Source organism: Pelmatolapia mariae, linkage group LG17 (assembly GCF_036321145.2).
Source record: "Pelmatolapia mariae isolate MD_Pm_ZW linkage group LG17, Pm_UMD_F_2, whole genome shotgun sequence".
Lineage (NCBI taxonomy): Eukaryota > Metazoa > Chordata > Actinopteri > Cichliformes > Cichlidae > Pelmatolapia > Pelmatolapia mariae.
In genome coordinates this window covers 18161082-18185080 of record NC_086242.1, presented here as the reverse complement: position 1 = coordinate 18185080, position 23999 = coordinate 18161082, and the positions used below count along the sequence as shown (strand labels likewise).

Genomic DNA, 23999 nt, shown 5'->3' with positions numbered 1-23999 from the left:
CCGTTGTAGTAAACATCTGCAGAGCAAAGCAGTGAAGGGTAAAAGAAAAGCTGCACCTAAAAAAACAAAAAGCACACATTAAAAATTAAAAGAAGAAATATGAGAATATCAGGCCTGCAAGAGCTGAAAACAGACTCTCTGCTGTTTCACTCATTTACAGGACATTTTTAGCTGTATAAACTGTGAACAAGTTGTTTTAATAAAATCTTTGCATGCAAAACACAAAAAGAGAGGAAACGCTCTCCTGTCCCTCTATGGGACATGATGAGATTAATCAGATATTAAAGAATACTACAGAAGTGCTTTTAAAAAGCAAACATTAAAAATGGAGGCATGTGTTATTTTAAGACTCAGAACTTAACACAAAATGACGACAGAAAAAACACTAGAAGGCACAAACTCAGAGAATGACGCTCCACAGGTCCAGAAGCTGGACATCATTCATGACTGCATGAATGATCCCAGTCAGGATGCAGATTGAGTCCTTCAGATAAGGAACATCTTGTTTGCCCAAATGATCTTTTTTTTTTTTTTTTACATAATGGCAGCTTAATGTTCCCACTAAATGCTCTGTGTGCTGCTGAACCCAAAGTTAAGTAGACTTACAAGGTCGCCGGGCACCTGAGGTAGCATTTATAATTGACTTAAAGATTAGCAAATGTAATAAAATGATCAAATCTTAGTATATTTAATTTCCTAAGAACATGGCAGTCGTGTGATCATATCAACTTCCTATCAGAAACTTTAATTGCTCCATTTTTTAATCCTTCATAAGAGGCTTCTGACCAGAAACTTATACCTGTGGGGGGGATATCCTCACATGAATTTGACTCAACTAATAGGTGTGAAAAGGATGAAAATTGAGACTTTAAAAGAAGACATGGGGTCTGAAACAGAAAAACAAAAACTGAGTTACTTGAACAAACTCATGACAGAGCAAATGCAAACACGTTCTTTTCACTTGATCTTCAAATAATGCTGTGGCAAAATTTAGTCTCGGTTTAACTAAATTACATGCAGAAGCAAACATTACCACTTGGCAGCCGTCTGAATTGGATATCTAGAAATAGTTGTAGCGCCCTTCTCACTGAACACTTGAAAACAGTGTAACTTTGTGGTCACCTGAGCACAAACGTTGTATATAAAGAGTTAACACTCAAATCTGATGAATACGCTCTGAAAGAAGATTTAGAAAGCTTATCCTCAAATTATGCCTCTACTAAACATGAACGACTTTTTACAGTATTATGATTTCACTTACTTGTTAGTTGAAATTGCTGTGACGATCAACAACTCTGAATCATCCCTCTGGAGCACTGAGCAGTGGATGGAGTGGTAGAAGAAAAACAATAAGGACACTCACCTACCTGTTTACGATATCCACCACCACATCGCTGTAACTGTTTTGAATCTTAACTGTGTGAATCAGTGAAACGATGTAATTAGCCCATTTTTTTTTCTGATTTACCTGTGTGCAGGAAATGATTGGCTATTTGGGGAAAAGAGTGTGAAAAGAGTGTAGCATGTCTCTGTTTTTGTTTTTTGTAATGTTTCTGGATTAACTAACTGTTTATGTTTCTGAAGGCACTTTAAGTAAGAACTAAAGTTTGAACATACACTCATGGTTTAAATTCTAGGCTTTACCTTTCAGGACATAATATAAGCAACCAGGTGCTTAGCAGGTCTTAAAATTAGGTAGGTACAATCTTAGATGAACTACAAAACATGATATTTTACACTGTGTAATTATTTATTTAACAGAAATTAAACTGAAATGCAGAAGCAGTATGTGAAAAACTCAGTCCACCTTTACTGCTTCCATAGAAATTAAGGGGGTAGGAATCAGCTATGCTCTGCTAATCAAACTTAATTGACTTGATTAATGGATCATCAGCAGATGTGAGCATCTCAATTAAAGCCGAAGTTTTGCTGGTCTGGAGCTTTCAGATTTGTGTTAACATATCGCCAAGAAGGAAAGACAGCAGCAATAATCTTAGTGAAGCAACTGCCCATCAGCCTGGGAACAGATGTAAGGCTATTTCTAAACAATTTGAATTCCATCATTCTGCAGTCAGAAAGATTATTCACAAGTGGAAAACATTCAAGAGGGTTCCCAAGCTTCCCAGGACTGGTCATCTCAGCAAATTCACCCCAAGGTCAGGCCGTGCAATGCTCAGAGAAAACGCTAATAAACCTAAGAGCAACATCTCAAGCTCTAGAGGCCTACGCCATCATGTTAAATGTTAAAGTTCAGAAAAATGCTGAACAAGTATGGCTTGTTTGCAAGGGCTGTCAGGAGAAACAAAACAAAACAAGAAGTCTAGTTAGATCTTCACAAAACCATAACAGATGAGACCAAAGTAAAGACGTAATATGTACAGGGTTACGTTTGGTGGAAACCAAATATAGCACATCAGTGATATCTCCTCATAGCAACTGTCAGCACGGTGGTGGAAAGGTGATGATTTTGGCCTGTTGTGTAGCCACAGGATGTTGGCACCTCGCAGTCACCGAATCAACCATGAAAACCTCTGTTTAGCAAAGTATTAGAAACCACCTGTCTGACCGGTAAAGCTTGACCAGAATTGGGTTGTGCAGCAGGACGATGGCTCTCTAGAAACACAAGCCTAAATCATGCATCCAAATGTTTCATACGCAAATCAGTGATTTTCATACCTAAATTTATTCGTACTTTATAAACAAATGTAGAAGTCCCTCTGGCTATATGTACAAATAAAGGAAGGGCTGGCTATGCTAGAAAACACTTTTCCAAAATGAATGCTACCACTGCTACTGCTACTCATAATAGTGTTAATAATATTATTAACAGTAGTAGCAGTAGTAGTAATAATAACAATAATAATAACAACAATAATAACATGGACGTAAGCAAATTGCAAGTACATAAAACAATATGTAGATGTAGATTTTACCCTTTTAATTTAAATATATTCCAGTGTTTGTTATCTCGTCTCACCTTACCACAAAAGATTCATTTATAAATTACACAAACTGTTGGAGTTCATCACTTAAACTCTAATTTCTATCCAACAGATGCTGAAATTTTTTACTTTTAAATAAATGTGTGTAGGTCCCCCACCTGTTTGCTTCTTTTTGTTGAAGACTCAGGGGTAATTATATTGTATAGAGAATTGGGGGCTTGGTGGTATGCAGATCACACATGCCTGTTGTCTCAGAATGACTCTGATTTACTAGCATAGATACAGTGGTAGAAATAAAATAGAGCAGTGTGTACGCTTCATGATTCTGATGGTAATTTTGTGTTTGCACTTCTTGATCACTGATCCAATGATCCCCAGCACAGCAGTGAATTTAGAACAGAATGACTGAAAATGAGAAGAAGCAGAGTGCTGAAATGACCAAATCAAAGTCCAGACCTCAACCTGATTGAAATGTAGTGGCGGGACCAAAAGAGAGCTGTGCACAAACAAATGCCTGCAAACCTGAAACAGTGTTTTAAAGAAGAGTGGGTCAAAAGTCCTCAACAAAGATGCGAGAGACCGATAGTCATACAGAAAGCAGTTACTTCAAGTAACTGCTGCTTAAAGTCTCTCTACAAACTGCTGAATCATGGGGTGCAGCGAGTTTTCAAACATTGCTTCTGCATTTTGGCTTTGTTTTTGAGAAATAAAGAACGGCACTGTAATATGTCATGTTTTGTTTCATTCTTACAGGTCATAGCTTGTATTTACCTCATTTTAAGACGCAGATTTTGTTTTTATTGTGTCCTAATAAGTAAAACCTTTGACCCGACAGAGAGTGTACTTTATTTTTACCATGACTCCAAGTTTTTCTTTGCTGGAAAAAAGCCCCCAACAAACTTTAACTACTGTGTCTAAAACTCTCCTGCTGATGTTGACTTAGGAATAACAAGACAGAGGTGATACAAAACCTGGATATAACAGAAACAAAAATGATTCAGCAACAATGCTTTCACTGAACTGCCACAGAAGCTAACTTCACAACCCATTTTACTTCATGTGCAGTGGCATGTTTCAGTGTATGGACCAATTTTTTCTTCTTTCACTTCAGCTTGATGCTAATCAGTGCTGCAAGGAATGTCAGTTCTCACAGCACATTGCAGTCATTCTGCAACTATGACTCATTTGGTATGTTTCAGTAACTCCAACAAGTGTCTGCGTTTTTTCTTTTATTTCTGTAAGTGACTAACGGGAAAAACATTAAAAATGTATCCATAAAAATCATTTGAATGGAAGCTCTGTGTTTAGGAAAAAGGAAGGGTTTTAAGTTTTTTGTTTTTTTTTAATCAAGACTCAAAAGCAAATGAAAAGCAAAGCAGGCATTATATAACACTGTTCCACTATGGGAAACAGGAAGCATACGAAAGCCACACGTTCCCATGCAAATTTATTTTAACTTGGCTTGTTAGCATGGTTTTGAAGCTCTGGTCAGTGTGGTGTATTCATCTATCAGTGTATGCATTTGTGTGTGCTGATAGAAGACATGCTGTGCAGGCACAGATCTATTTTTATTGCGGAAACGTTGTGGGGATTCACCTCTAATGTGTTAACCATTGTTTTAAAGCAAGCACATTTACTTTCAGGTCGACGTTAAAGAAGCAGTTCTTAAGCTGGCAGTGCAAAAATAACAAACTTGTGCTTTTTAATAACTTGAGTAAACATAGTGTGCATCAAGGTTTTTTTAAAAAACATGCAAATAAGCCATTTTGCGTGTATAATAAACAAAAATCAATTTAAATATATACTAATTTGCATGTTTTTCAAGAGCAAACATCAGAGCATTGTAAAAAGCCCAGTTTAAAATTGTTGTTTTGTTGAGATTGGAGTCAAAGACTGTTCAAAGGGAAATCTTTGAACGGTCTTTGAATGGATGTCACCATGAAACCTCTAGGGAGGATTACTTACATTAAGGCAAATAGTTTAATGTCAAAAAATGCAAATGTATAGTATCTAATTAAACACAACCTACTTTGCATTAATAAAAACTTGCAAAATAAATATTTAGTTACGTGTTTTTGGACATTTTATTGAAGGAAAACAGTCTTTATTGTCTCCTCTTAGATCTGACATAAGTCAGTCTTTGGTTGAAGGTGGACATGATTACACAAAACTGGCATCCATATTTGAAATTGGCCTCATGTGTGTGCTCAAATTTGGTGCTTTGAGTATTTTTTTCTTCATGTTTATTGCATTTTTTTTATGTTTCAGGCTCATCCTTTCCTTCCAATTAGCCAAACAGTTAATTTAATCTTTCAGTTGCTATTTAGGTCCTCTGCATTTTTGAAAGAAAAGTTTTTTCTCTTTAGGAAAAGGCAAGAAAGAACTGCTGTTCACAGATATGGGGTCATCTTTTGAGAGGATAGTTACACATAATGATTCCAGTAGAAAGTAAGGAGATGGATAGAAAGGAAATGCGACCCAGAAGGCAAATTAATCCTTCAATTACTCAATTACAGAGAACTAAATACGACAAACAACCTTGAATATAACTATCAGCTTAGGGCAGTCAATAATCAACAGTCATACACATGCTGCTCAGTGTCATTTCAACTGACATTTGATAAACAAATCAGTTCAGTGGTAAAAGGTTGTTTCTTTTTTCCCGGTACATCCTCTTTCCTGAGGGTATAGACGCTGGTATTACTGCATTAAAATCTTCTAGACTAGATGACTGCAACTGACTATACCCAGGTTTTCTGAAATCCTTTGTATATGTCCTGCAGTTGCTGCAAGGTACTATGGGAGGCAAGCAAAATGGGGAAAAAGGTTATAAGAACTTTTTATTATGTCTGTAAAGCCAGGCAGTGGTCGTCCTCTGAATGCGTACAGTACAGAACTACTCTTCTGTTACTGTGACACAGGTTTTCCTAGAAATCAACAGCGTATACTGTACCTCAATTGAGGTCAGTGGGTAAGCTACATTGGGGCTTTTGTTCCATAGCACTGGAATAAAAACACCTTTTATCACCAATGTTTTCATTCCAGCTACACATTTATGAACTACCTTAAAGCATTTTTTTTTTTTTTTACATTTTTTTGTTTGCATTTGAGAGTTTTATTGTTTTAATTAAATGGTTTTAATTATATAATCAATCTTGCATGTTTTTTTAAAAGTCAGCTTTGTTAGCTTAGTCAAAAAAAATCTAGGCAACGATTTAAATCTGCTCTGTAGGTACATTTCATTTGATTTGCCATACCCATGAAAGTCTTTTCAAGACTGTGTATGACTGACATTACCTGTATTGTTCTCTTGCTATGCTTAGCCAATTTATTAGGTGCACACAGTTAAAGTTAATTCAGTCTAACACAGCAGCCTAGCTTTACATCCAAAACCTTGTTAAAGGTTGTGATATTAAGCTTGAATTTATGTCACAATTTTAAACAAATAATCAGGTGAAAGCAGAATCGAAACCTTCCCAAATCAGTTTCTATATCCAGATAGTCTTTGTTGCAAGGTTTTGTGTTGGATTGCTTTAGTTTTTTTTCCACGATTAAATGGAAACCATCCACATTTTTGCACCCAGACAAAAAAACAGTGCCATGCTAGTTATGTGCATAACACAGACTAATGACAGCTCTATTCATCACCACTTTGAGTTAAGTAACATGTAGTTCCCCTATCTGATTTTGATGGTTCAAGTCTAATTTCAGTTTGACTCATCAAAACCAGAACTTAAAATGCTAATTAATACTACAACTGACATTTTTGTTGTTTTTGATTTTTTGGTTTTTTTTTCCAGGGTTTTAGTGTATTTGTGCTCCTTTTTTTTTTTTTTCAAAGACACTCTGAATCTTGCATTTAGAGATCTGATTTGTCCCACTTTTATTTGTGGTATTAAACCTGAAACAAACTTGTGGCAGCGGGACCTCAGTCTTTACAGTCATTTTGACTTCGTGCATCATTCTGCTGCTCACAGAGGAAGCTACAAGCATCCTGGTGAACTGTCGTATGTAAAATCTTGGACTAAACCAGTTTGGGGTTTTTGGGGGGGTTTTTGTTCCCATTTCTCTGTAGAGAAATACTCATTTAGCACCATGAAGAGCCAGAACTAAAAGATTTATATTTATTCTGCTCAGATTTGCAGCTCTTGTTTTGCACATTATTACAGAAATGACACCACTGAGTATGCCATTAGTCAGTGTCTTTCATTTTTATGCGCTTATTTTTGCAAATGCCTATGAAATATGGTGTCTTCTGTACTTCTCTTTTGCACATGACAGCCTTAAAAAACATTGAGGCTATTGAGGTTTTTGAGACATTTCCAGGCAGAAAAACATATTCTTGTCACTCATTTTGCATAACTATTGAAATCAGTCAAACACACAAACATCCTAGTGACATATTGCACATCTGCTTTATGCCTTGAAACACCTGAATTAGCAGAAACATTTGCATTTGCAAGTGTATGCATGCACTTCCTCTGCATGCTGTTCTCTGGTGGCTACATCTAATGGTGCTCTGCACACATTTAATAATTAAACACTATACAAGAACACACCTTGTGCTCACTTTCCACTGCACAGTTGTGTGCATGTTTTCTCAGTGTCGGCTTTTTGTTTGTGTTTCTTTGCAGCCATCAAGGAGAAACACAGCGACTGGACAGAGTTCCTTATTCAGGACCTGACGGGTGCCAGAACGGCACCAGCCAACCTGCTGGAAGGGGTGAGTGTGTGTTTACACAGACAATGACACACAAGAGAAGCACAATGACACACTAACCCTAACCCTATACTTTCTACAATTTTAATTTTTTTCCCAAATTTAAGAAAAAATGTAATGATCCCTAATATGGTTATTTCAGGCCCTACCCACCTTTCTGTACAAATCTTTAGTTTAAAAGTCAAACTCAGATGAAAGAACAGGCTTAAAGGCAGGTGGAGATTGGAGATAAAATAGAGATACAGAGATAGTTAAATAAGGATTATTTTGCTCTCTGAATCATAAGAAGCAACTTTGGTGGAGTCCAAGAGTAAAAATATGAAGTTTAAAATGAAAATAACAGGCCTCTTTTGATTATGTTTTCTGACAGAATAGAAATCAGCTGTGAGAGTGTGGAGCATGTTTGCATTCTGCACCTGCAAGACTGATATAAAGCAGAGGCCAAACATAAGAACATAAGTTCAGATCCTGCTAGCCAAACTCCAGATGGTCCAGTCAGGTCCACTGGATAGCTTTGCAAGTGTAAAAGATTGGGGAGAAGTCATTAATAATTCAAGATGTTCAATAAAATTTGCAGGTATTTCTGGAGTGATGGCAGCATTACTGCAGACGAGAGAAAATTTAAGCTCTTTCTACATATGAGGTTTTTCTTTCTTTCTGTGCACATGTACACAGACATTTAGTTAAAATCATCGAAAGTCGGCTACTTAATTAGCTGATTGTGTTTATTTGTTTAGCTCCATCAAGTTTAAAAAAAAAAACCCTAAAGCCTCCCCACCCACCACGTTTTCCAAGACATGATCTGACATATTAATCAGCATACATCATTTTTATGTGAGGTCTAAATAGATTTCTCAAAATCTCAAATTATTGTCTTGAGCTGAAGAAAGCAAAGTGAATGCACCTCCCAGCAACATAAAAGCATTTCATTCCATTCAATTCAATAGAAACACTTAAAAAAAACTTGCACCCTCTCTAACACTTTGTCAAAGCAGGTAAATTAAAGTGTTTTGGCAAGTTTTGAGATTTGTATCCTAATTAACACTCAATAACAAGTTCTTGTTGTACTTCTTGACATCTGTGAGAGCAGGATAATTAGCAGGTCTGGATGCCGGTGTGATCATCTAAACCTAAAACTGTTTCGTTTTCAAGCTCAACATCCTGTTTAGATACCTCTCTCCTTTTTTCTCATCTTAATCTAAGGATAACACACAAACTCTTTCCACTGAGGTTTAATTCGATCATTAAGCTAGCCTTTATAGTATCTCTGTGACCAGTGTGTTTTATTTTCATTTTATTTAATAAGTAAAAACTCTTCTCTGTCCATCCCCTTTAGCCTCTACGAGGCAAGAACACGGTTGATCTGATTGTCGACGGATCGGTGTTGGAGCTTCAGGACCTTTTAGACCCTTACCTTTACTGGCCTGTACGAGTCATCCAGAACGTTGGAGGGAGGCTCCGCCTGCGGTATGCTGGCCTCTCTGAAGAGTACCACGATCATGACACATGGCTGTTCTACCTGGACGTCAGGCTCCGGCCCCTCGGCTGGGCCCAGGAAAACTGCCTGACCTTAGAACCGCCAACAGGTGAGAGTCTAATAAGTTTGCACTTTTTCACCTTTTACATTTTTATCTACAAGTAAATTATAACTTCCAGATACCAATTAATTATACTCATTGTTTTTGTTTTGTTTTTTGTTTTGGGGCATTACGTCTCATCACAAATGATTATTCTATCTATGCTGTGTGTCCTTGTTATTGTCTTGGTTATTACTTTGCTTCATAAAATGTCTTTAGAAAATGGGACCAAAGGGGCATCTTTAGATTGTCTGACCAAATGTATATTCAGTTTACTGTCTGAGAAAACCACAAATTAATCACATCTGAGAGGCTGAAACGGTTAGATTATAGAATTGTAGCTTGAACTACCTAAAGCTATATAAAACATAAGATGTAAAGGTTCATGCTGACAAGGCGGTATGCTGGGTTTAAATGTTCAACCACCTGCTCGGAAATTAGGAGACAAGTTAATCCTTAAACATTTAATATTTAAATCATCAAACAGTTTATACGTTTTTTGTAAAGACAAAGTCATAAAGACAAAGTCATTAACATTAATTATGATCTATAACTGTTGTCAAACAGTTGACTTTGTGTGTCTGTGTCCGTGTTTTTAAATTTGAGAAAAAAAAAATTGTTGAATTGAGGAAAAAAATAATCTCATATCTGTCGCGCAGAGCTCAGGTCTATGAAGAGCGCCTCCGACTGGCAGCAGGCTCTAGAGGACGCTCAGCTCGATGGACAGAAGAATCCATTACCTCTGGAGGTGTTCAAGGTGAGTCTCCGCGACCTGCAGGAAGATCAGGTCGAGGTGAACTATGGCTAATTTATGATATAAGGAAAGAATAGGAACTCTTCATTTTACATCTCCAGGAAGTTTTCTTACTTGGTACCAATTACAGGAAAAAAGAAATGCCCTTGAAAGCCAATTAAATCTCAATAATTGTGTATTCAGTCATCCATTTATTCAACTGTTATTAAAAATCTGTGGAACTTTAACATTTTCATGTTCAGCTGACCTCTTGTGCACCAAATAAAGCATTTAGTAGGAGGACGGGTGGATTAATTGGAACTGCAGCAGCTGAACTCTCTTCTTTCCACCACATCATTTGAATATTTTCCATCTCCATTCACAAAAATATTTAAGGAATAATTTACTTTCAAGATGAAGAGCCAGAACAAATTATGATCAAACCAATCCAACTTATTCAAGGTCAAGAACTTTAGTGTTAAACTGTGCTTTTAATATGAGTCAATGCAGAAATGAAGTGTAATTTATTAACAGGGAAGATTCTTTGCATTCCTCTGTTTATGAGTGTAGCTGGAATGATTTTGTGTTGGATGACGTCCTCCTAATGCTGTGCTTGAGCACCTGCTGCATAGACACAGATGACTGCAGCTAATGTTGGGTTTTCATAGAGCTCTGCACAAGTAAGAGGGTGCAGAAACTGAAATGAATCCAATACGGACATAACAGATGAGTAAAAGTGTGAAAGAAAAATCTTAGAAATAAGAGATTTAAATTACCAAAGCAGCCCACATGACACGGTCCTACCAACTGGAAAGGCTGGAATAAATAGAAGCCTGCTCACTTTCAGTGAATAAGCGTAGTAAAGGCAAAAAGTCACCAATTACCTAAAACCTTCTTACATAATACAGTTTATTGTGTGTCATCACATACAACAGAAAACACACCCTTCAAAGAAGGTCTGAGTGTGTTTTCTTGTGAAACCAAGAACGTACCGTGTGATACAGGATGTACTGATTACACTTTGACTCAGTTGGAATAGAGAAGGTAAAAAAAACAAAGAAATACAGGAAACACAACCTTATCAACACCAAACTGAATGTAAAAAAGGTGTCATGGTGCTAGAAAAACAATGTGCAAGGCCAAAAATTATATTTAATTCATCATAATGATCGCCAGCAGCATGAATTAAGCCTCGCAGAGTGCTTCATTCATTATAGGGCCACCCAGCTGGGTCTGAATGACCTACATGGACTTGTGTGTGTGTGTGTGTGTGTGTGTGTGTGTGTGTGTGTGTGTGTGTGTGTGTGTGTGTGTGTGTGTGTGTGTGTGTGTGTGTGTGTGATCAAAAGTGGAGCACATTTGTCTAAAAATCTTGACTTTACTGTGTCAGGACCATGTAGACCTGCCCAAGCACTCCTTCAAGATGGGTATGAAGCTGGAGATGGTTTCTCCATGGGAGCAGCTCCAGATCTGCCCTGTTTCTGTCACAAAGGTGAGTCACGCAGAAAGGCTCTGAGAACAATGGCTTATCTAAAAAAAACTAAACTGAGCATTCGTCAGCTTCTGTTATTAGTGAAGCATTGGATTTTTAAAATGTTTTTCCATGGACGAGGCCTTCCTCTGCACGACTGGAATCAACTGGAATGTTTCTGAGACATGAATTTGGGTTTTTTCTTCCTTTTTACACATTAATTAAAAATATTAATTGATTTTTGAGCAGTAAAACTACCAATCATTTGCACATTATTCTAACTATATAATACCGTTTTTTTAATGTATTTTATTAAATTGTTCCATGATGAACACATTTCTTCCTAATTTACTAAACACAAAGAAAAGCATCGTGCAGGGGGAAAGGATAAAGCAGCTTAGATAGGACATACTCATGCTCAATGTTATGATTTTAAATTTTATAATTAGTTGGCCTTTATTGTTTCACAGGGTAGATCCAGCGGCTTAAAACACTGGCAGACTAGTGTGGCACAAGAATGATTGTACATTACCAAGGATGCCTTCATACTTGAAATCTTTTTTCTTTTAATCTGCTCTGTCTAAGCATTTAAAAGATGGAGAGTAAATTTGTTGTCTATAATCTCTTTTATATGTGTGTTGAAATCATTGTGTTAGGAAGAGATTAAATGCTCTCCCTCTGTTTACTCTTCAGGTCTACAATGAGTTCTACTTCCAGGTGATGTTGGATGACCTCTCTGCTGAAGCCAAGCCACACTTTGTGGTGTGTCATGCCAACTCGCCTGGCATCCTGCCTGTCCAGTGGTGTATGAAGAACGGCGTGGGTCTGGAGAGGCCTCGGGCCTACGAGGGCCAGGACTTTGACTGGGCTGACTACCTGAAGCAGAGCGGGACAGAAGCAGCTCCTGACGCCTGCTTTCCTGATGTAAGCATGGGGTGAAGAGATGTAAACTGGGACACTCCTGATGTTTCAGCCTATGTTTTGATGGGAGCGTGTTTAGTACAGAGGAAGCTGCTTTTCAGTAGGGTTCCTGCAAACATTTTAAAACCAAATTGAAGACTGAAACAACACAACACAACACTTCAGGATAGCATAGTAGCAGCAGAGACAGAAGACACAATTGGTGCTGCTTTATGGTTTTATTCAAGTGTCATCTGCTTTAAATCCCACTGTCCCAACAAGCTCAGAAGTTTTTAACACTTCTTGTAAGTTGCGATCTGAAGTGCAAAGCCATTGCCTGCACTTTCACTGCTGTAATTGTCTTTACCCCCACTATGTCCCACTGTCCCAATCACAAGACAAAGTTTGGGAACAGAAGCTTGCACCAATGAGCACCAGGCAGAAAATGCATGAAATGATCGAGAGCAGTGTCTGCCACTTTATTCTGTTCTGGTGAAGTTTAAAAAGTAAAAACGACACCAGCAACACAGACAAAACTATATTTGCATTTGGATGATGCATGCAAAACATTCTGTACTTTCAATTCTTTCCCATTTATATCATTTTTAAAACTTGTTTTTAAACATTTATTTATGTTAGTGCACTGTGAAAACAGCAGAAACACTCAAAGAATGAGCTGCGTTTTATCAGTGTTTTATTCTTTTTCAGGTTTACATAGCAGTTGACACTGTACAGTGAGACACATATTGTAAACAGGAACTTATTAGACCCATCTGACACTGTGTTACATGCAATGAGCCTACAAAATCCCTGTTACAGCACCTTGTTTGAAGTCCTTCAAGTGGAAAATAAGGGTTAAATCAGTTTGAAGGTCTTGTAATCTGAACCTGGCTTCAGGTTACCTCAGGTTAGATCCCTGCTCTGAATGTAAAATAAGCCCTCTCTCTCCTACCCTCGTGTGTGTGCGTTCAGACATGGCAGAGCAGAGACTTTGCCAAGGACATGTGGCTGGAGGCAGTGAACCCTCACCGACCGGCTGAGGTGTGTGTGGCTCAGGTCACACAGGTCAGAGGACGCCTGCTGTGGCTCCGACTGGAAGGTACATACGTTTGTGTGTGAGTGTGTGCGTGCAGTGAGGATTAAGTGTCAGGGACTCCTGCTGTGTCCCAGAGTGAAGATGGGGTAGAGAAAAAAAACAGCAGTCTGTATATGTGTGACAGTTCCCTCACCCCTGCTTTCCCTCCACTGTCTGCCCATCTCCAGGTGTGCCGAAGCCTCTGTCAGAGTGCATCGTGGATGTCGAGTCCATGGACATCTTCCCTGTCGGCTGGTGCGAGGCCAACGCTTACCCTCTGACCCCTCCTATCAAACCTGTCTGTACGTACACACACAAATATACACAAATGTAAATTTGCCATGCAGTGACAGCTTAACACAAAGTCTCTTTGATTCTTTCTGCAGGCCAGAAGCAGAAGAAGATAGCAGTGGTCCAGCCAGAGAAACAGTAAGAAGCACAACATTAAACAAACTGAAAGTAAAACTGACTTTAGACTTTGTCTCAAAGACAGGCACAGTATCCACGTTTTACATTCTTTTAATGGGTGACTCATCTCTTTGCATGGAAGTTTCCAAGAAAATGACCCTATTTCTTAGTTGATCTATCACCCTCTACGACTACTTTCAAATAGAAATACCACATGGAGTTACATTTTTATGTTATAGTCCAGATTAGGGTGCAGAGGTATGGTGAAGCAGGGTGTGATTTATTTTTGGGGAGGGGGGGCTTTGCACACTCATGATGTCTGGTTCAAAAGGTGGGACAACTAGACCAATCAATCGCTATGATATCAGTAGCCGTGCCCATCTTTGATATACAGTCTATGTTTTGAAGACGTGTGCTAGTATTTTTGGGGGACATTTTATGCTAATATTCAGATGGCTGAGAGTCCTCCTTCCCCCTAATAGTTAACTAATAGATACAGTGTCTATTGTAGAAATTATGCACAACCTATATTTAAAAAAAGACAAGACTTGGTTACCTTTTGCTGTATTTCAAAGTGCTCCAAAAGGAAACTATGAAGGTTTTCCTACCCTCATTTATCAAACTGATCTGGTGGCCTCCATTTTCTCCTTGTATGCCTATTCCTCACTCATTAAACCTGCTCCTGAACATGTTTTTCAAGTGTTGGAAAACAGTTCAATTGCAGCTAAAAGTGAAACACTGGCTGCACGTCTCTGTAACCCGAAGACCGCTGTTATTGGTTTAATTTCAGTGTGGTCAGAAAAATGGTATCATTTGTGGGTTTTTGGTTTCTGTCCTTTACCTGAAAGCCAAAGAAGATAAAAAAAAAATCAGTACATGTTTCTTCAGAGAAACCCCGAAGGTTTTTCTTTCTCTGTGTCACTCAAACCCGTTAATTGAAACTGTGGCTTTTTTAGGGCAGAAATTGCTTTCCTGGGGCGCTGATTGATTTTGTTGACGAATGGCATGTTATACTGTTTACTTGCGGGAGCAAGAGCGAGGGCAGCGGTCAGAGAGCAGGAGAAATATGAGGTCTTCAGCAGCACTTTGTCAGCTCTCTCATCTAACCACTAATCCCATTTCATACCTTTAGGAGAATCCTTTCATCGGTATCCTTACATACACCCGCCTTCCAACACTCCTGTTTCTAATTCTGAAGCTGAAAGCGGTCGCTGTTGTGCCGATTGACTGAGTGAATTGACTTCTGTTTGCCGTTTGATTAGATCCCTTGGATAATTTTATTGATTAGCCTGACTGGATTGATTGCGTTTTTCCACAGGTTGGCTCGGTCCCAGCCTGTCGAGGCGAGTCCTGTCAACCACTGCCAGCCTGCCGCCTTGGATCCAGGTAATCAAAAGCCACGTTACACATGATATATCTGTGGTGATTAATGCTAATGAGCCGCTGTGACGAGGATTAAAGGAAATCCCCGCTCTTTCTCCACTCTTAAGTCAGTCTGGATTTACACACTGATATACCTACTGCGCTCTGATGTGCTTTCCTCTGTTTCACTCAGTTCCTCTTCAACACTTTAGTAAATTTTATTTACAAGTTGCTGATTTTGAAAACAATGTGATGGAAGATGTGTGTCCTGTCACAGGTTCAGTCAGAGATGTTACTTAAGTTTAATTAATTTTCTCCATCGTCTCTATATTTCATGCCATAAAGTTAAATATGGACTGTTTGATCTAAGCAGTTCTACCTTCTATATATACTTCATGTTAAAAGCTATCAGTGGCTCCTACTAGCAAAATTATATTAAAACCTGTTGGCACTGTAAGGGATTTCCCCACTAGTTTGACTTATGAGAGTCCCTTCATGGCTGCTTTCCAGTGAAACGCATTACAGTTAAATTTAAGTTGTCACACTTGGAGTGAAGAAGAAGAGGAAGGAGAAAATCATAAGACAAAACTGAGGTTATATTTGTATTTGTTTCTAAAAGCCTCAGAAACACAGTGTTTAACCAGATACCAACTCTGGATGGTATTACCTGAACTGCACTAACACTGTGAGGAGCCTTTTTTTTTTAACCAGGATATGTCCTTCAGTGCACACATTAACCAAATGCGTTTGACTGCTTTCTTTCAGTATTGCTTAATGTAGAAACATCCTGTCTCAGAAACACGCTGAAAAAACAGTTCACGCATTTGTTACTTTCAGGCAGGAATGTTGTAATTAATTATCACCTAAAAGCTCCCTGAAAAGCCTTCAGAAGAACTGAAACGCCGCAGCGAGAGTACTGATAGGAACTACAAAGAGGGCTCGTATTTCTTCCATGTTAGCTTGTTTTCATCGGCTCCCTGTTAAATACAGAATTGAATTTAGAATCTCGATCACATAAAAAGTCCTTCTTCGTATCTTAAACATCTTGTAGTACCAAATAGAGCACTTGTCTCTCAGACTGCAGGCTTGCTTGTGGTTCCTAGAGTTACTAATAGTTATAGCTGTCACCAAATGTTGCTCACAGGGGATCGCCTGGTAGTCTAATATTGTAGGTCTTTACCTTACAATATAAAACACCTTGAAACTTGAGACTATGCTTCTTTAAGGTGTTTTTTCTTTCCTCGGTTGGATGATAAAAACTGTTCCATACTCAGAGTTGGTGACATCACTGCTGTACTTGGTGAAGCTGCTTTTGTTTTATAGGATTAAAACAAAAATAAATTATTTAATTTAAATAATTTAATAAGTTTGTTTTTATTTTTAATAGAGCTTCAATGTATTTTGAAACACGTCGAAAATTCACTCCAGAAGAGCGCTTTCAATCTAGCTCAGTTCGCAGGAAAACTAGTAACCCTGAGGACACAAGCAGGGAGTATACCCAGACGTTGTTATTGGCTCTAGTTAAAATCTGTGTTTTAACATGCATGGTGTTAATGAGTTACTGGGAACAGTAAACTACTTGAGACGTCAGTCAGCAATGACAGAAATATATCCTGAAGTAACCACTAAATTATGCATGTACTCCATAAATCATCATGCGTGTTCTCAGCTACATGACTGTCCATTATCAGCTGGTAATGATTAACAAGCATTGGCATCAATATGCTCATTTGTTCTCATTTACTGTACGAGAGCCACATTTTTACTTTATCAACTACTCCTAGTTGTTATCGTTGGTTGGAGCTACACGAATTTCCTTTTATTGTTCGTCTTCCGTTTTCCCCGAAGTCAAAAGGGGAAAAAATAATTTTTATAAAAAGATTTTCCTTCTCACACTAATACGGTTTTTACATGTTAAGTAAATCAGTTTGTCTCTTTGATAAATTAATTACAGTAATCCCACAAAGAGAGATGCATTTTTAGCCTCTTCTGTTGTGGTTTTAACTGAATCAGTCATGTTAAAGAAATGTTTAACTCTACTTGAGAAAGCAAAAAGCAGCACAAGATGCAACTTGCGCCTATGTTTTACACTCACTAAGTTTCATTTCCTCCTCAGTAAACATCTTTTTTTCTCTCTCTCTCTCTCTTATAAAACCATATTCTAGATATGCACATGTAAAGAATGCTGTTACACAGGAAATCCCTATTTATCTCTAATGCATTAGAGAGCCGGAGCGTTTCTGTTCTACCCGCTGTTATTGTAGCTGCCCTGGGAGTACCATGTGTATGTTTGGCTTTTTATCAGCTGGAGCGAGAAGGCTACACCCACAAACAAAATCTTAGAGCCAGAACACAGCATTCTTTTGTGACCACATAAACTTTAATGTGCTTATAAAGCAAATCCTTAAAAATTACCTTTTCCTTTTTACAAATTGTCCTGTGACTCTAGTTTTCTTTTGCCTAACTTAAAGGGAATCTACTCATTCCCGTTTCATGTTCTTTAATAAGAGTAGCTGCGATTTTAAGTGATCTTTTAAATATCCTTATTTATACCTCCATTCATCCACCGTCTCATACAAGCTGTTTTCTCTTCATTGAAGATGTTTTTTCTTGATTGGCTGCCCCTCATAAACTGCACCTGTGCACCTGAGATGACCATATTAGGGATATCATCTCTATATGACATCACAGCAATTAAAAGCAGTCTGAACACTGTGCTGTTAAGATATATATCAGCTTTACATAACTAAACATAACACATAACAAAGCTCAGGATAAACTGTTTATTTAGGAATGAAAACTAAAGCATAGGCGGATATTTTCGGTCACATGTTCAACATCTCTAAAAAACTTAAAGCAGGTAATTTTTGTGAATTCAGATCTACCGTGCAATTGACAAATAAATGTGGGTGTGTTATTTTTCGTTTTCACTCGCCTCAATGTCTGAAATAACTGAACTGAACTGGGGGTTTCCTTAACGCCATTGCGCCCTAAGGGAATTCACCATTAAGCTGCGTCATTTCCAAATTTCAGTAAATGTAAAATATATCACCACGGCCAGCAGGATTGGACCAAAATTTAGAAAACAGTCAGGTAAAGTAGCTTTTTTTTAAGAATGCCACTTAACAATCTTTGGTGTATTTCTGGGTGCATTTCTGAAACCAAATAAACAGACATATCAGTAAATCTGAGAATAGATTTCACCAAAACACCACATCCTTCTCTCACATCCTCATTGTGTGGTTGGTTTTCTTTTGGGAGCAGACACGTCTGTAAGCAACATGTATGTTCAAGCACAAAAAGAGCAAAGGGGTGGGGGTGGGCTGAACTGGGCATTGTTTCGAGGAGAACCTTGTCCCTGGTTTAAAACCGCCCACTCGCTCATGCATATTCATCGCCATATCTAATTACTATTCGCCCCTGGCAGTGCACCTCCAGGTGCAGACAATTTTCAGGTGCTCCAGTAAGGCCAGAGTGCAGCATCGTTCATACGACCTCTTAGTTTGTTTCTTGGAGGCGGTGGAAGGTGGTGGGGTAGGGGGGTCACATGAACAGGATGTACTCTGGCCCAGTTTGACTCTGCTCTCACCTATGTGCTGAAATGGTTAGTCACACACTAATGATATACTGGAAAGTAGTAAGTAAGTAAAGAGCAACACAACCATTCATTTACTTTCATTTACAAAGGAGCTTTCTGTTTTCTTCCTTTGTCTTTTTTCTGGTTCAGAGTGGAAGAAAAGCATTGAGAAACAAAACCAGTAAAAAGTTGTTGGGTCATTTCCTTATACTGCCAATGCTCAATCAAACCACAAGAAAGTGTCTTGAGAGAGGTTCAACATTTAGTTTAAATGTCGTTTCATTATGCAACTCTAATATTGAAAAAAATCATCTGTTATTATAATACTTACATAATCCAAACATACATGCAGGTAATTTCCTTCACGAAAAAAATGAAGAATCACCAAGACTGTCATTAAAAATATTTTAACTAGTTTGTTTAAAGTGAGGTTTTCTGTCTATCAAATGGTCAGAAATAACAAGAAAATGCAAAACTGACAAACCTGTGGACAAATCATGCTTAAGGGCCTATTCCTGTCGTATTGAGCCAGGAAAAACCATGACATCAATGTTAGCTTCTAAAATTGCATTTAAGGAGAAACTGAAGCCGTTAATACTGACTAACACCCTCGCATGGAAGTGACACACCAATTATTCAGTCAAACATCAAATGAGGTTTTGTATTTTAAGGAAACAAAACATGGGTTTGAAAGGAAGTTTGTAAACTCCGGTTCGGTGGACAGGGAAGACATTGGTTCACAGGAGTATCAAATATGAGCCACTGTGTTTGGCCTGTCGAGTTTTTGCCCATAATCCTGGTACAGGTGAGGAAGTACTACTTCATACCAACTTATTGCAAAGATTGCAGTACTAACTGGCAAACAGAGACATGAACATATTTCCTCTGTCTTTGCGTCATTGTACTGGTTACTGTAGAGTTTAGGATTAATCTTTAAATCCTTTTGTACACTTGCAGCTGCTTGCATGGGCTTGCCGCCCCCCCCCCCCCCCCCCCCCCCCCTCCATCAAGTATCTAACATGTTATAGTGTTTAATACCCCACGCAGAATGCTTTAAGTAAGCTGTCTGCCAGCTGGTAGTAGAGCCTCACTTAACAGTCTTTCATATGTCAACAAAAAAAAGCACCTCTTCTCTTGAGCCTTTTACGTCTGCCTTTCTGTGAACATTGTAGGTTAGTTTAAATTATTTTACAGCTATATTTTAATTTCCATCGTGCTCCCTTACTGTCCCATAGTTCTGTTTTTTTTCCTAATTGTTTATTGATTGCTGTGCAGCACTTTGGTCAACATCTGTTGTGCTTAAATGTGCTATATAATTAACTTAACTCGATTATATAAGTGGCTTTAGTCCGCCTAGGCTTGCTGCTGACTCTGCAAGTTGATTTGCAACCATGGCCACACATACAGAGAAACGTTTGTTCCTATTGGAGAATAATTTTCTTTCAACCTGACATTTTCCACCAGGAATAATGAGATGTTGTGACCCATGGCTACTTGGCTAAATCCAAAAACTAAGTGTAATCTGTTTACTCTGAAAGCTTCCTTGTACGCTTGTGCACTCTCTTCTGTTTCTCTTTGATTTTCCAAATGCGATGTTGGTTTCAGTTTTGTCCAGAATATTTGTTTCAATGTTTTATTTATGGTTTCAAAATTTGTAAGAGAGATATTATTTGGACTATGCCAGTATTACATGTAGCATATTTATTTCCCACAGTGGTGAACATCCATTTTTCCTTCTTTTCTTCTGTCCTAGGTTCAGCTAATGGAAGATACTGCTGCTCCAAGATTTTTGTCAACCACCGCTGTTTCTCAGGACCCTACCTCAACAAGGGACGCATCGCAGAGCTGCCGCAGGCTGTCGGACCTGGAAAATGCACACTGGTCCTCAAAGAGGTGGGCTGATGTCAAAAACAGGTGGGGGGGAGGTTATAGAGAGGAGCGGGTTTAATCAAAGGGTTGCACACTTTCAAAGGGAGAGGTGGGCCAGCAGAAATTGACAGAGGGAGGAGGTAAGAGACGGAGGCCGAGACAGCGATGTCTTGTTAACCACCTGCCGTTTCCCAGCAGCACCTTCATTTTAATGTGAGGAACTGTCAGTCAGCAGTGTTTACTGTTATACACCGCCACCACCGTTTGGGAAAACAGCCTTTTAATTTCTCTAGAGACTGTGTGCGCTCGTGCACTTTGTGCAGGTGTGAGAATGTAGCTTTCTCCACAGTTTTTTGTGATCTGTATCTTTTCTTTCACTTTCGCTTGGATCCTCATTCGTGTTTGTTCATTTTTGTCTTGAGTTGTTCACATCAAGCAGGAGTTTATTTGTCTTTTTCTTTGTTCTGTTTTTGCTTCCAGCTGCTGAGCATGCTGATCAACGCTGCCTACAAGCCTGGACGAGTCTTGAAGGAGCTGCAGGAGCTGGAGGATCAGAGCTGGGACTGCCAAGAGGAGACCCTCAAAGCCAAGTGAGGGGAAAGGAAAATACAAAACAAAAAATGGCAGGGGAACAACAATGAACATGTTCTTTTCTCATTTCATTTGCTCCACTCCTGTTTTGGTCATGGGCCATTGAATTTCATAATAAATCATCACTATCTTTCCTAAAAGGGCCCTGTGTCCCTCCCCCCTCCTCTCGTTTCCTGCGAGGCCATTTTCCCTGCCCCTCTTTGAATTTTTTATGTTGTTTTTTGTTGCTGCAGTGGTTTGTGTAAGGTCTGCATTTTCATCCACTGCTGGCTGCACAGAGCCAAATTATTCCACAGCTTCAGGCTGCGTGCTCGGTGTTTTCTAATCGAAAACGGCCCCATTTTCCCCGTCCGAAACGAGAAAGAATCAGGCAGTCATGAGTCTGAGTGAGTCACCTGTGGTGGCCCGCAGAGCACAGTGATCACATTCACGCACGAGTGTTTTGACAACTCGCCAGAGGATTTACTTTTAATTTTCTGGGGCATCTACCACCCAGAGAGCCAATTTATTTCTGACTCCAAAGTGGAGAAGGTTCAGTACACAATTGAGTTCAATTAAGCAAGAGCAAAAACAAGTTGACAGAGAGTACATATTTCTCATTAATTAATGGATCTTGTTCCTGTTTGGTTGTAATTTTCTTCAGATTGTTACTTAAAATTGAGGTCCTGATGGAGCACATCTCAGGGTCACTGTGTGAATTAACTCACATGGTGTGTCATAATCATTACAAGGCTTTTTTAAATAACTTGGCATGATTTCATAGATTATATTAGTGTTTAAAAACATAAGAAAATACATTGTTAAGCAAAGTTAATGTGGAGAATAGTTCCTTGTGGGCAGCAGTCTGTTCATTCCTATAAGTTCTAAGAGCAGAGTTAATGCTGATCCATAAAAATAAATTAGTAAGATAAACATAGTTAATAATTAAAAGTAACTGAATAAATTGAATTGACTGACTTAATATTAACTGATTTGACCGTAGTTGCTAACTGCTGGTGCATTATGTTAGTTTGAGACCTCTAAAAGCAGAAGAAAGAGAAAATCAATATTTTGTTTGTGTGTTTTTGTTTCGTGTCGTTTGCTTCTTCTGCTCCTTGACTACCACAAGCCGCGTTCTCCTTTCATTACGACTGCCTCATGTAAGTGAAAATTGTATCTATGAAAATTATTATGAGTTAGACGGACTGCTCTGGAATTCCCCTCATCTAACCTCCCCTCAGAGCCAACAATGGGCTATAGTACCAGATAAACACGCATGTGTCTCATTTAATGATTAATGATTAAACAAAGAGATCAGATAAACTCTGCTGCATGTTTAGAAACCTTTAAGTCATCCCGTCCTGTCAGAATTAACATATCAGCATTGCATTTTCTAAGGGTAAAATACTTAATTTAACTATTTTATTTTCTATTAGGGCTTTAACTTGATTTTGATTTTCCTTAACAGTTGCAAATTAAATGATTAGTCATTCAGTCTATGACATGAAAAATTCCTTTTCTGATTTCTGTAAGCACGTTTATGTTACAAAACAGAATGTATTGAAATTTATCGAGACAACTAATTGAAATGTGACTTTGTTGATGTGTTTTGGTTTAAAATCAAACAAAACTGCTGTTTCACTAATGATTTATTATTGGATTTTAACCTATTAACCTCCAAAAAAAGAAGGTAGTAGCACAGACCAACATTAGTTTGCAGGTCATTATATTTTTTTCTTGCCAGCAGCTCCGCTCTCTTTGCCTGACCTTAGCCATTATGTGGGATATTGCCAAATTGACCCTTCATCTCACTCCGTTCTCCTGAATCGGCCTAATCAACCGAACAGTCTGAATTCATGTGGGCTGTCCTAAAACTGCCCGTTTTTCACATCCTTGCTGTGCAAGCAATCATCATTCACCTATGAGTGCTTTGATGGATCACAGATCGTTTAATTAGCCATTGTCCTCATAAATAAAAGTAATTATTCACTGACAGTGTCCCTCTGTCTTTCCTTTCCTTCCTCCCACACCCAGATATAAAGGAAAAACGTATCGCTCCACCATACGGATTGTCCGCCTAGCAGACCAGATCCCAGATTTCTGCCGTAAAGTGTGTGTGAAACTACAGTGCTGCCCGAACCTCTTCAGCCCCATCCTCGTTACTGACAAGTGCCCAGAGAACTGCTCCGTCCAAACAAAAACCAAATACAGTGAGTCTCTGTAATTATACGCATCACTTCCTGCGCCACAGCTATGAAGGAGACCCAAATCAAAGCTTGTGACGCTGCAGAGTGTATAATTGCCCTGGATGAGTGGCTAAGTTTTGTTTTGGGTGCATTGTTTTCAACATCTGCTCTGCGTCCACAGCCTATTACTATGGGAAGAAGAGGAAGCTATCCAAGCCCACTGCAGGAGAGGAGACAGCAGAGGGAGAGCTGGCCAAGCCGACGCGCCGCAGGAAGAAGAGGAAAGCTATCTTTGTGCAGAAGAAAAGACGCTCGTCTGCTGTGGACTACACTCCCGCTGGCTCCCCGCAGGTTAGAAAACACCTCACTTCTTCACTTCTTCCTCAGTCTTTTATTTTGTCTCTCATAACAAGTGTCCTGTGCACTCCTGCTCATGTGACAAGCAGCAGGTACACTCACAACAAAGCGCACAGTGTATAAATTATAAACAAAATCACGTGTGAATATAGAAAATGCGGGGTAAAAGAGGAGCTTCTCATGCAGGTGCCTTATGCAGATATATCCACTGCTGGGCACTGAGTTATTTATTGTAGCTAAAAATAGCCACAC

The 23999-nt window shown here is 38.8% G+C and overlaps 1 protein-coding gene across 5 annotated transcripts in view; it reads left to right on the top strand.

Annotated features, from left to right (window-relative positions):
* sfmbt2 (Scm like with four mbt domains 2) overlaps positions 1-23999 on the top strand; it is a 57752-nt gene that overhangs the window by 25875 nt on the left and 7878 nt on the right. For all 5 annotated transcript variants that reach the window (XM_065469503.1, XM_063460397.1, XM_063460398.1 and 2 more), the window contains 13 exons: positions 7577-7665; positions 8999-9248; positions 9899-9996; positions 11363-11464; positions 12137-12367; positions 13316-13442; positions 13607-13720; positions 13805-13847; positions 15145-15212; positions 20519-20658; positions 21115-21224; positions 23239-23414; positions 23572-23741. In XM_065469503.1, coding sequence (XP_065325575.1) covers positions 7577-7665; positions 8999-9248; positions 9899-9996; positions 11363-11464; positions 12137-12367; positions 13316-13442; positions 13607-13720; positions 13805-13847; positions 15145-15212; positions 20519-20658; positions 21115-21224; positions 23239-23414; positions 23572-23741 — 1718 coding nt within the window. The remainder of the gene's footprint in view (positions 1-7576; positions 7666-8998; positions 9249-9898; positions 9997-11362; positions 11465-12136; positions 12368-13315; positions 13443-13606; positions 13721-13804; positions 13848-15144; positions 15213-20518; positions 20659-21114; positions 21225-23238; positions 23415-23571; positions 23742-23999) is intronic.